The 12,965-nt window shown below is 29.6% G+C and overlaps 1 protein-coding gene across 4 annotated transcripts in view; it reads left to right on the forward strand.

The window, feature by feature from the left end:
* The window catches only part of LOC107451476 (uncharacterized), a 46,391-nt gene extending 33,426 nt beyond the window's left edge, over positions 1 to 12,965 (forward strand). For all 4 annotated transcript variants that reach the window (XM_016067587.3, XM_016067588.3, XM_016067590.3 and 1 more), the window contains 5 exons: positions 1,686 to 1,947; positions 2,424 to 2,486; positions 7,371 to 7,425; positions 7,532 to 7,631; positions 11,672 to 12,965. In XM_016067587.3, the coding sequence (XP_015923073.1) occupies positions 1,686 to 1,947; positions 2,424 to 2,486; positions 7,371 to 7,425; positions 7,532 to 7,631; positions 11,672 to 11,722 (531 nt within the window). In that variant the 3' untranslated portion in view covers positions 11,723 to 12,965. The remainder of the gene's footprint in view (positions 1 to 1,685; positions 1,948 to 2,423; positions 2,487 to 7,370; positions 7,426 to 7,531; positions 7,632 to 11,671) is intronic.

Genomic DNA, 12,965 nt, shown 5'->3' on the forward strand with positions numbered 1-12,965 from the left:
TTGAAAATTACAAAACATTTGATCAAATTTTTGAAATACTCTTGATGAAATTTTTGACGCTTTTTGTCCTCCACAAAAGAGTCAGTATGACAATCTGGATAAATTTTTAAAATAATCTTTATGGAATTTTTGATGCTTTTTGTCTTCTATAAAAGAGTCAGTATGACAATCTGGATCAAAAGTGGATAGTTTTAGCATCAAATTACTCTCAACATTGAAATTATTCCAGTATTTATTTTAAGATTAAAAAAAAAGTAAAAAAACTCATTCCTGCAATCCCTGTGGCAGAATTTTCTTGGGATTTCTGCTACAAACCTCTCTAGCACTAATATCTTTCTGCAAGATGCTTTTAATAATAACAAGTATGCACGTCATTAATTGAATTTGAAGTAACAGAAACGTTGCGTTCACAATAAAAAAAAACTTTTGAATAAAATAATTTAATTTTTAAATGAATATGTAATGTTTTTTTTTAATATATATATATTATTCTAATACAATGGCGAGATTCTTCCATTTTGTACGAAGAAATCACACTAATTATTTCTTTTTTCGCTTTTCGTAAAACATCATCTCATCAAAAAAAAATTAAAAATCTTGTAATCCGTAGCAGTGACTGCTGAAAACAAGATCGACAGCGAAATCACGCTGATCGGACTCTTCAAGGTGGAGGGGGGGTACTAAATGCTTGTTTCGTTTCGAGATTCGGTTGTAATAAATATCGTATTTAAAATATAGGATTTTAAGGACTGTGTGAAATAAATGCCCCCCCCAAAAAAAAATAAAAACGATAGAATCATTGTTTTAAAAATTAAATATTCATAAGCACAATTCGAATTCCCCATATTGTCAGAAATTTATCGGGATACTTAAAAATCATGGGAAAATCAATATCAATAAACTGCCGAAAATACAATCTAAACACTATATGGATTTGTGGTAGTATCGGCATAAAGTGAGAGCGTCAAAAAGAGATTATTTAATAGCGCAATTTAAATTTTATGTGTAGAAATAATATTGACTAAAAAATAACAGAAATTTAAAAAATCCCATGGAATTCAGTAGCATAGCACATGTAATAAAAAGCCGAAAAACGGTGAAATCGTCACAGTAAAAGTAAATAATTGGCTTAAGTTTCGAGTATAATTAAATTATATAAAAAACATCCAGATTTGTTTCTTTTAAAAATATGAAAATAGAGCGTTGAATAACAAGAATATTGGCGCATAATAAGCATGTCGAAAGAATGATTTCTGGAGGGGAAAAAATCGTTCAACATTTCTGCAGAAAAGAAATTTCTTTCTTAATTATTCTATATTTTTCATTCTTAAATTAGAATAGAAAAATCAGAAACATTTCTTTCCTCTCTGATGTGCTAAAAAGGCATCTTTTAAATATAATTTTAGAGAAAAAAAAATTTCTGCCGAAAAGAAAACCAAAATTCCTTACTTCCTAACAGAAAATTCTTTCTGCAAGAACTCAGCAACATTCTGCGACAATATCGCTGTGTCGCCGCGATTCTGTCATGGGGCCTGCAATAAGGTTCTGGGCTGATCTTCTGCCTATGGGTTGGTGGTTGCTACTGTAATTGTTAGAATTAAGTTGAATCTGCAAATCTTAAGTGATTATTTTTGAACATATATCATTTTTATTTAAAATTATAAATATATTTTCTTTTTGCTCAGGAGACTGGAATAATGGAAGAACCTGAACTCACCCTTATGAAATCTGAAATGACGCTTAGATTAGAATCTCCTGAAAAAGAAAAATTGTGTTTCGGTCAGAAGCGAATCCTAGAATCTGTCGAAGAACACCCAGAATCACTGACAGAGCACATTGGAACTCCAGAACAAGTATTTTTCTCTGGTCCTGTTTACAGTGATTCACCATCTCTCATTTCGTTTATGAGGCACGAGATTAGTTGTTTGTCTGATGATACGTTAGAAGGTAATACTTAATACATAGTTTCATCTATTGTTTTTTTTTTTTAAACTAATTTGAGAATTATATAAAAAAAGGGCTTATTTATACATATAATCTATTTGTGTTATATTTTATGAGAAATTTTTTTTTTGATGCATAAGGATGATATTGACAATTATACTTGAATTAAAAGACTAAACATGGGAATTAGTATTACAGTTTTGTAAATTTCTGAAAATTTTTTTGCTGATTGTGAGTCTTTAGTTTTGATGGGTTGCATCTTACTCCTAATTTAAAAATTTTAAGGGATTTTATCCACTCTTACAAACTCCCATGTTGTCATTCAGTTGTACATAATGATAGAGAGTATATATTTTAATTAATTGTGTTTTTTTAAATAAAAAATAGATCAATTTTAGTTTTTGTGCACTAATCTTTTCTATTACCTATTTCTATTTATTAGCGCTTTTTCAACTATGTATAACAACTTATGTTTTTAGCATCTCCTATGCCTCAAACACCAGAGACTGCATCAATACCTTTAAAAAGTGCTGAAAGGAAAGGTATAGTTGGAAAAACTTTTTTTTTTTTGGATCTCTTATTCGTGTATTATGTAATATAATATTCATGATTTTTTCTGTGTGCGTGTTTAATGATCTAAATCAGTTTCAATGAGAAAATAAAGTAATACTTTTTGGAGTTACGATATTTTTAAAAATCAATTCGCAGCAGTTTTTTAGAAACTATTTATTTAAAAGCACTGATAAAATGTTTATTTTGTGTAAAAATTGAGAGTTTTAGCAAACATTAGCAATTTATCATAACTAAAATTGTTGATTTTGATTAGAGATTTTGAAATTCAAATCATATTGAAAAACCAAATAAACTGCTATGAATAAGTAGCTTTAGATTCTTAGCAAAATTTAAAAGGAAAGTTTAAGAATTGTTTCAGCAGTATTTATAATTAGTTTATTATTGAAGGAAATTTTTTTAAGCAACATAAATTACTTATTTTCTATATCCTGAGACTGACAATTCAAACTGCAAATTTCTGTCCATAGCTTTCATATATGTATATGATACCTATATTATAGGATATATATATATATATATATATATATATATATATATATATATATATATATATATATATATATATATATATATATATATATATATATATATATATATATATATATATATATATATATATATATATATATATATATATATATATATATATATATATATAAACTGCTGTTTGTAGAAAATGCAACACCATGAAAGAATCATCAGAATCAAATGAAATTTAATGCAGAAACGACTTGTACTGATACAAATAAATGATGAAATTTTCAAAACAAAAGAAACAAATTAAGCGTCCGAAATCAGTATTTGGTGCAGCCACCACGCGCTGCAATAAGTGCTGCTATACGACGTGGCATGGAGTCAAACAGATGTTGAATATCTGCTTGAGGAAGAGAATTCCATATCGCTTGTATGCGCAACCAAAGTTCGTCTTTGGAAACTGCAGGATGCGGATCACGAGTGAGACGCCGACCAACCATATCCCACACGTGCTCAATAGGCGACATATCCGGCGAATAAGCAGGCCAAGGAAGAAGTTGCATGCGTTGTGCTGAACAGAAGTCTCTAACAGTCCGCGCAACATGTGGGCGTGCATTATCCTGCTGAAAGATAGCTCCAGGGATGCCTTGAAGGAAAGGAACGACTTCGGGCTGTAGCACTTCACGGACGTATCTGTTGCTATTGAGATTACCCTCAATTCGTATCAAATTGGATCGTCCATGATACGAAATCGCACCCCAGACCATAACTCCGGGTGTTCGACCACTATGTCGTTCAATAATACACTCAGGAAGGCAGCGTTGACCGGCATAACGTCTAACACGAACACGGCCATCATGGGTCCACAAATTGAAGCGTGATTCATCTGAAAAGACAACTTGGTGCCAATCAGCTCGCCAGTCTCTGTGCTCAAGAGCCCACTGCCGACGCAGCCGTCAATGATCCGCCGTGAGGGGAATCCTGTATAATGGCACCCTTGCACGCAATCCACGGCGCAGCAGACGACGACGAATTGACGAAGCCGACAATTGTACACCTGTAGCAGTAGACCAATGTGCTGCCAGCTGCCTGGAGGAAGCTGTGCAATCATTCACCGCCATGCGGAGCAGGTGTCGATCATCGCGCTCTGACGTCACCTTCTGTCGTCCAGTGCCTGTTTTTCGAGTTGTTCGGTGCTCGTCGGTCCACTGCTTCCAAACTCGCATCACTGTGGAACTGTTCCGCTGCATACGAGCTGCTATTGCGCGATAGGAAAATCCTCCTTCTCGAAGGCCGATTATCCTCCCTCGTTCAAACTCCGTAAGTTGCTTGAATTTCTTATTCTTCCGTCGTGGAGGCATACTCAGGTCTCACTAAACGTTTGCCACTAACAAATCAGGGTTCTTGCTGTCCTAAAATGTCCTAAAAAAGTGCTAAAATTTTCCCCCAACTTTTTTAGGGCCTAAAAAGTGCTAAAATTTCTTCTGAGTGCTAAAAAAGTGATAAATATTTTTTATTTTGACGTTTTGAAAATTTTTTTGAGTGATCGGATTCCTTAAATCGGTTTCCCTAAATCCTTAAATTCTGTTGCCTTCAGCTCTCCTGCTGCCTCCATCTTTTTAGAAGATTCTTGGGCTTTGGGGAAAGAAGTTCTTTCTTCTGAGATTTTATAGGCTTTAAAACTTGTAGAAAGCTACTACTCCTACAATTCTTCCAAAGACACTGGAAAATTATTTAGTACAATGTTTCCAGACAGTTCAATATTACATCATTTTACCTGCAGTGAATCTAAGTGTGCATATCTCTGTCATTTTGGACTTGCACCTCATTTTAGCATGCTACTTCTGAAGTGCATTGATAATGCCAAGTTTTATACATTGCTTTTTGATGAGTCTTTGAACAAAGCGACACAGCAGAAGCAGTTGGATATACATATCCACTTTTGGAACCCAGTAAAGAACATTGTAGAGACGCGATACTTAACATCAGCTTTTCTGGGCCATTCTGTAGCAGATGACCTTTTAGCCTGCTTTTATGCATCAGTCAAAAATGTAGACCTTAAGAAATTATTTCAGATTTCTATGGACAGTCCTGCTGTCAATTGGAAGTCTTATAATAATATTCAAGAAGATTTGTTAAAAGAACATGGTGTTCAATGCAATGCAATAGGAAGTTGTGGGCTTCATATTTTAAATAACGCATTCTACAAAGGTGAATCTGAAACAGAATGGCTCATTGGTTCCATCCTGAGCTCAATCTTCTATCTTTTTTAAAGATTCACCCACAAGAAAAGAAGATTTTATTAATCAATCAACTGAGAACAAATTACCACTAAAATTTTGTAACCACCGTTATCTGGAAAATGCACCTGCAGCTGAAAGAGCAATATTGCTTTGGAATGATCTGAAATCTTATGTGAAAAATGTTGGCAAGTTTAGAAAAGTGAAATGTAAATCATTTTTAACTTTACAAGAAGCAATAAAAGGCAAATTAATTCTTGTTAAGCTGAACTTTTTCTTAAATGTGTCGGAGCTAGTTTCACCTTTTTTGAAACTGTATCAAGCAGATCGGCCACTTTTACCATTTTTTGCTGCAGATATCCAGGATTTGGTATTACATAGTGTGCAATTATATAACATTCTGAAGCCAGAATCTACAGAAAACTTAAATTCTCTGGAGAAACTGTGCCATTTTAATTTTTGTGATGAAAAGAATTATGTCTCTCTGACAAAAATCAGTGTAGGTTTTAAAGGTGACCAAATTTTAAAGCAGTTGGCCTCAAAAGTTATTTCTGACCGGGATCATATTAATATAAAGAAGGATTGCAGAAAGTTTATCACCAAAATGTTAGAAACTTTACTAGAGAAATGTCCAATAAACTATTCTGTTGTTAGAAATGTTGCTTGCATCAATCCAAAATTAATGTCAGAAAACAAAAGCAAGTGTGTTCTAAAAATGAGAAACTTATTAAATTACTTAAGTCAAAAATAGAAAATTGAGGAAAAAGATTGTGACAAAATTAAGCTGCAATTTGCATCATGTATAGATTAATTATGTAATTTTTACTTCATGAATCGTGAAACACTTTATTTGTATTTTTTTAATATCATGTATAGATAAAGTATGTTATTTTTACTTTACATCAAGTGCTAATTTTTTTTTCTTAGTCCTAAAAAAGTGCTAAAAAAGTCCTAATTTTTTTTGAAATAATTGAGCAAGAACCCTGCAAATAATCATAGACTATTTTCAACGTCCCGCTACAGCACTTTATTTATACGCTTTCAGCATCAATTCAGAGGGCGCTGCGCGTGCCACGCACGCGCGATGGCTCTGAAGCTTTATTAATTTGCATAATATCCTATAATTGACATTTGCTGCGAATTTCATTTGATTCTGATGATTCCTTCATGGTGTTGCATTTTCTACAAACAGCAGTTTATATATATATATATATATATATATACAATAATATATCCCATTGAATAAATCACCTCTTTTAACCCCCAAAATATGACAAAAGTCCGGAATTGCCTGAACACCAGTAATAAAGACAGACTTTGTTGAACGTGAAATATAGATGCATCATTAACAATGAGATAGATTCAGATAATTTTGTATCAATTTACCCCTTTCAAAACTATTTCTAATATGTTATTAATTTTGCTTTTTCTCTCTTACATATGAAGTTTTTTTTTGGGGGGGGGGGGGAAACAATACTTTAAATTGCATTCAAAATAATAATGAGAAAAGGTAAGATAATTTACTCAAATTTCAAAAAATATAACGCAACAGTGAAAACTTAAAATGTACCGAAATGACTACAAATATCATAATTCATGAATTTCATCTGTGTCAGATTCAAAAATATTAGCTGTGTCATCATACAGGTTATACTCTGCAATGGATTCTTCTGCCTGGGCCTTACAAAAATCGTCTTCACCTCACCCCATCCAAAATATTCAAAATATAACACTTTTTAAAAGATTTTACAACATTATTTGAACATTTTACGTTAAAATTATTTGAGCATTTTACATTAACGTTATTGTAGCAATAACATCTCTATTTGAGGGGAAATTTATCATATTCAGGGAGAATAATGTAAAATATTTTTAACTTAATAAAATTTGAGATTTCATAATTTTTTTCATGCTTATTAATTTTAGAAATTTTTATATTTATTTTCAGTTGTCAACCTATACACTTGACATACTGAAAATTTGAATGAAAAATAGAGAGTTTTGACTTACATATTGGGGTGTATGATAATTACATAAATGAATTTATCTATTTGAATGAAGATTAATTTTTGGGTTTTTCATTATATATTTAATTATTTATTTACTTGCTTTAAAATATGTGTTGAATTCTTTTTACAGTTAAACTTCCCTGTAAGAAAACACCTGGTAAAGAATATAAAGCTCGAACCAAACGGTTAGTTTTAGCTTGCATTGCATTGTTTTTTTTTTTTTTTATTCCATTTCATCCTATATACTAAGTGTAAATATACATTTATTTTTTATTTTATTATTTTTTTTAGTCTTTATAATAATCTTGAAGAAGTTAAAAGTCGTAAGGGACTAGAAGAAAGGAAAGACCAAATGATGAAAAATAGACAGAAAATGAAAGAATATGCAAAAGTAAATATTAACATTTTAAAAATATAAGTACTACAATTTTTAATCTTGTTATTTTTTTCTGATTATTTTCTGCTATGATTTGTCAGTGTGTAGAATGTGAGTAAATAATGTGGCAAGATGCATTTTTTTTTCAATGCTGACATTTAAAAAAAATCTAACTGAAGCTCAGTATTGTTTCCAGGCAGGTAACTCAAAAGTTTTTAGGGTTCCCCTGGGTAAGAGCACTATACATAGAAACATTCTATTGTCTTCTTGATGATCGGAATGTTTTTCTACGAAATTGTTTTCCTGGTTCGAGATAGTTCTAATTCCTCTCCTGATTTCTAAATTCCATTCAAAAATATGGCTTATTATTATGCTGCACCAAGCTCTTTATTTACGTTTTGAGGAAATTTAGTAGATTTTACTTTATATCTATTCACTAAGAGACTATTTGAAATTAATTTTTATTGTAGAATTAAGCTAATGCCATTAATATGGTGCATGGTGTTTTTAAAAAGTGCTTAAAGGTGTTTATTTTCGTTTTTTAAAAGCCCTTAAAGGTGATTTCTTTCATTGGGTGTTTTTAAAAGTGTTTAATTTTCCCTTTTCCAAAATAAGTTTTTTTTCTTTAACCATGTCGATTTTCGCCACGTATTATGCAAAAGTGTGATTTATGCAAAAGTGTGATTTTCCTACTCACTGTTTTCACAATTCATTCAACCACAATCTATTTTAGTGTACCATCGAGATCCATAGCTTATGAAGGCAACAATCATTTTACAGGTTCGATGAAATACTTACGAGTCCCCATGCGAGCTGGGTTCGGTGAGATTATTACATTCTCATGTGCAATTCTGCTGCATTTTGCAAGATCTTTTCAATTTCAAGCTTCATTTTCCACTCTCTGAAATAGTCGAAAAATATCATCATTTTTTAATGGCTAATATAATCAAGAAAAAAGTTCCTTGTCAAAAATTAGTTATTTTATCATGATCATGTAAAGTCTAATAATTCATGTAAAGTCTAAAAATAATTTTGTAATTTGTTAATGTATGTGGTACTTAAAAATATTTTTTGAGTGCTTAAAAAGTACTGAAAAGGTGCTTATTTTTTGTTGAAAGATTTGGCTGCTTGCCCTGATTAAGTTATTAAAATTACCAATCCTTTAACAAGGTCATCAGGCTAAGAGGTTTTGGAATTTTAGGATTTACAATTGTGTGACCAAGGGCATGATTGCTGAAACTTTATAATTACTCATTTTGAGTTCGTTTATGCACTGGCATCTTCTGTTTTGAAATGCACTGGCATCTTCTGTTTTGAAATTAAAAAGAAATATTAGCTAATAAAACTCTTTGCGGAAACTTAAAAAAAAAAGAATCTCTTGGTTCAGCATTCACTACAATACTGCCATTTTACATATTATTCTCAAAAATGAGTATGAGTTTTAAAAATTAAAAAGAGTTAAAAGCTAAAGAATCAAATTTAAATCTTCATTAATAGGTCTTTTCAACTTTATATTAAGATACTTGAATTTAATAGCAATTAATTTAATTACTTGTCTATAGTGATTTGTTCTATAGTCTGTTTTCACCTTGAGCTTTTCATACTTATAAAAATTAAATCATTTTGTAATATATATCAATAATAGTGGTTTAACTTATAAAGTAGTAACAATTCCAAAATATTTGTTCCAGGTATCATGTGAAAGTAGAAGTTATAGTTTGAATACTTATAACTAATAGGCTAGCTATGATCAGCTAATAAAAGCTTAATCATTACCTTTAATATTTTTATAAAAGGGGCAAAATATTCTAGTTGCTAAGTTACCAAAAGGCCTAAAAATGTTTTGAGTAATTTTAAATTAGGAGACTGTTGCAACTGCATTTAGCGCCTTTAGAAACTCTCCGTTTTGAAATCAAATTGACACTTAGACTGCTATAGGCATATTTTGAGCATCACATAAAAACCATCAGTATGTCCTATAAGCTCATATGTGCTTTAACTGCAAGCTATAAGTACTCACTCTTTTCGCGTTTGGTATGTTATGTCAGTCCAGGGAAAATAGGTGTGGTTGGAGTTGTATGGTATGATTGAATAATTGAAGATTGTGATGAAAACAAGATAATGAAAATGGCAGTTGAAGATAATATAATTATAATAACACTTTTTAGTGTTTGTAGAACTGGAGATACAAATTATATTTTATCCATAATAAGACTTAAGTTAAATATTAAATTTTGCATAATAATATCAATGAGGACAGGCCCTGGGAGATAAATCGCCCATGGCCTACCTAAACAAAAGTGAAATTAATTAATCAGAAAGTCATTGAATTGTTCCCAAAGGGCAGTTAGGAGCATGAGAGGAGATCCATTTTTGGTGATTTATCGAAAGATAGCATAGCCAAACAAAAAAGCCAACCCCCCCCCCCTAATCAATATAAATTTGAAAATAATTTGGCGAAAGCGAATCGCCAAAAAGACTGTGAGAAATTTGATATAACCATGTAACTGAAACATTTTTGTGGTAAGAAATAAAGAGTTAAAAAGTTATAAATAGAATTTTGTTTTCAATTTAGCCGAGACAGTGAATTAATGAGTCTTACATTAGTATTGGAATATAAAAGCTAGCCGTTACATTGATCTATAAGAAAAGGAATAAAATATTTTATATTCACTTTTTATAAATTGTAATAAAAACTGAATTATTGATTTAAGTAAAATTCGGTTAAGAATGATTAAAAAAAGTTAAAGAAATTTTAAAAGCTAGGAAATATGTAATTGGCATCTCAAGTGGTTGTTTATTAGTAGATGAAACAGTAATTTAATTTACGATAATCAACTATTAAGCGTTATTTGCGTATTATTTTTTTTTTTGTAATAAAATAAGCGAAAATGAATACAGACATTTAGAGTTTTCTATTGTCCCTGTATATTTGAGGTCTGATATTTGTTTACAAACATGTTCACATGGCACAATCGGTACAGGAATAGTTTGAGTTATTTCTATCAGAGGGACTTTAAGAATACATTTACCTATTATTTGTTGTGATATGCCGAAAATAGCTGCAAATTCGAAATTAATTCTGTTAATTTGGATTTAGCATGAAAAGGAACTCCTGATCTGTCAAAATGTTCTTTTTTAAGTTCTTGTCTCTGTAATTTGTGTAAGTATCCATCAGATTTAATAATCTTTGGTTCAATGTTAGCTGTCTTACAATGTTTGAAGTTGATTTGATGAAAGATTATTAACAATTCTGAACATCTAAAGGCTGGGTTAAAACTGCTGTTTGCTGTTCCCGGTGAGATAGAATTTCACTTTTATGCGAGTAATGAAAGAACTTTAGGGTGATAATTTGAAGTTTTAAAAAAGTCTATCTTAATCATTTACAGTTAAAAATCTTAACTTTTTAATTTTTTAAAATTTAATATTGGAAGTTTAACACCTCCATTAAACAACACTGTTTAGTCTATAAAATTATTATTTCAATTAAAGTTCTCCAAAGCGTTTGATATAGTCATAGTCTGGATTAATATTACCTTTTATTACCGGAATCTTGTTGAGGTACACTGGTACAGTTTTTTATCAGTTTGGTATCTTATAATACTGCCCTAATTTTAATTAATATAACAGCAGTAGGTAACTGTAACTAAAATAAATTATTAGTTATAAAAATTAATTAGTTAATTGATAACATCAACAATAATTATAGTGATTAACTATATAGTGTAGCGATATAGTTTCTCCTAATATTTAAATAGTTCAGTGATATAGTTTTTCCTCATCGAATTAGAACTATTTCTTCATTAAATTTGCAATTTAGTATTTAGCTTTTTTTAATTCTATTTTGTGCTTGTTAATAAAATTAAGCATTTAGGGTGGGGAGCTGAATTTGCCATTTTCACCAACTGTTCACAAATGGTTGACTCGAAAAAAGAAAAAAAACTATTCATTACATTATTATAGAATTTTTTTGTTTGTTTGTTTTAATATTCACTATGAAGGGATTGTTTTTATAAAATTTTATCTTTAAAGTTTTGTACTTTTTTGTATTACAGAAACTACCCGCACCTACAAAGAAAATGCCAACTGTTAAGAAGAGAGACTGATCGAGACCATGTCTTTATAGAATATAGAATTTTTAATTAATACTTATATTGCACTGTTTACAAAATTTTTTACACAATTTAAATTTTACCATTCCATTGACTGTGATTTGTATTGAAAAAAATGCATAAATTTTTTATATTTAAATTCTTTGAAGGAATTGAATTGTAAAAATTTCTTATTTATTATATTGTCTAGTCATACACTTAATTAACTTATAATGGCTGCTATATTTTAACGATGCAATTTGACGTACCTTTCCCAATATTTTCAGAGTTTTCAATAGACTTTTTATATTCAGTAATAAGATGGTGGCAGTTATATTTTGTGTTATTCATATTGATGAACTCTTATTGGAAATGTCTTTTATATTATTAGTTTAGTTGTGATATATATTCATTAGATAAAATTGTTTAAATTGTGTATTTTTTTCTTCTTTTTTTTGTTATATTAAATTTACAGTGTTGATTAAATAAAAAAAAATTATAAATTGCTTTTCAAAGTTAATTTATTTGCTTGATATATTTTGTATTGAATGAAGCCAAATTGAAATGGAATATTTTATGCTGAGTAAAAAAATTGTTTAGAATTTACTGTTAGTATTTTTGAAATTTTTGTATGAATTTCATAAATTTTATTCTCATATTAATTTTCATGTACATTAAAATTAGTTGGTTTGAATAATTTTTTTTTTTAATTGAATTCCTGAAAATTTTTTTAAAGTTTTAATGTTGACATTGTTTTAAAAATAGTCCATATATTGCTAAGCCAGGTTTTTATTGATACTGAAATAATAATGAAATGATATAAAAAATAAGTTTGTGAATTTTTCGTTATTAAAAATTTAGACATTTAAAAAAAAACTTTCACATAGCTACTGGTATCGCTAGTGTTTGCATTGTTGATTAAATAAAAAAAATTTATAAATTGCTTTTCAAAGTTAATTTATTTGCTTGATATATTTTGTACTGAATGAAGCCAAATAAACATTGAAAATTTTATGTTAAGTAAAAAATAGCTTAGAATTTACTGTTAGTATTTTCAAAATTTTTGTATGTATATTTCATAAATTTTATTCTCTTATTAATTTTCATGTACATTAAAATTAGTTGGTTTGAATCATTGTTTTAAATTGAATTCCTGAGAAAAATTTTAATGTTAACATTGTTTTAAAAAGAATCCATATATTGTTAAGCCAGTTTTTTATAGATATTGAAATAATAATAAAAATGATATAAAAAATTA

This window comes from Parasteatoda tepidariorum, chromosome 3 (assembly GCF_982258835.1).
Source record: "Parasteatoda tepidariorum strain Cologne lab strain chromosome 3, Ptep-v5.0, whole genome shotgun sequence".
In the NCBI taxonomy this organism is placed as follows: domain Eukaryota; kingdom Metazoa; phylum Arthropoda; class Arachnida; order Araneae; family Theridiidae; genus Parasteatoda; species Parasteatoda tepidariorum.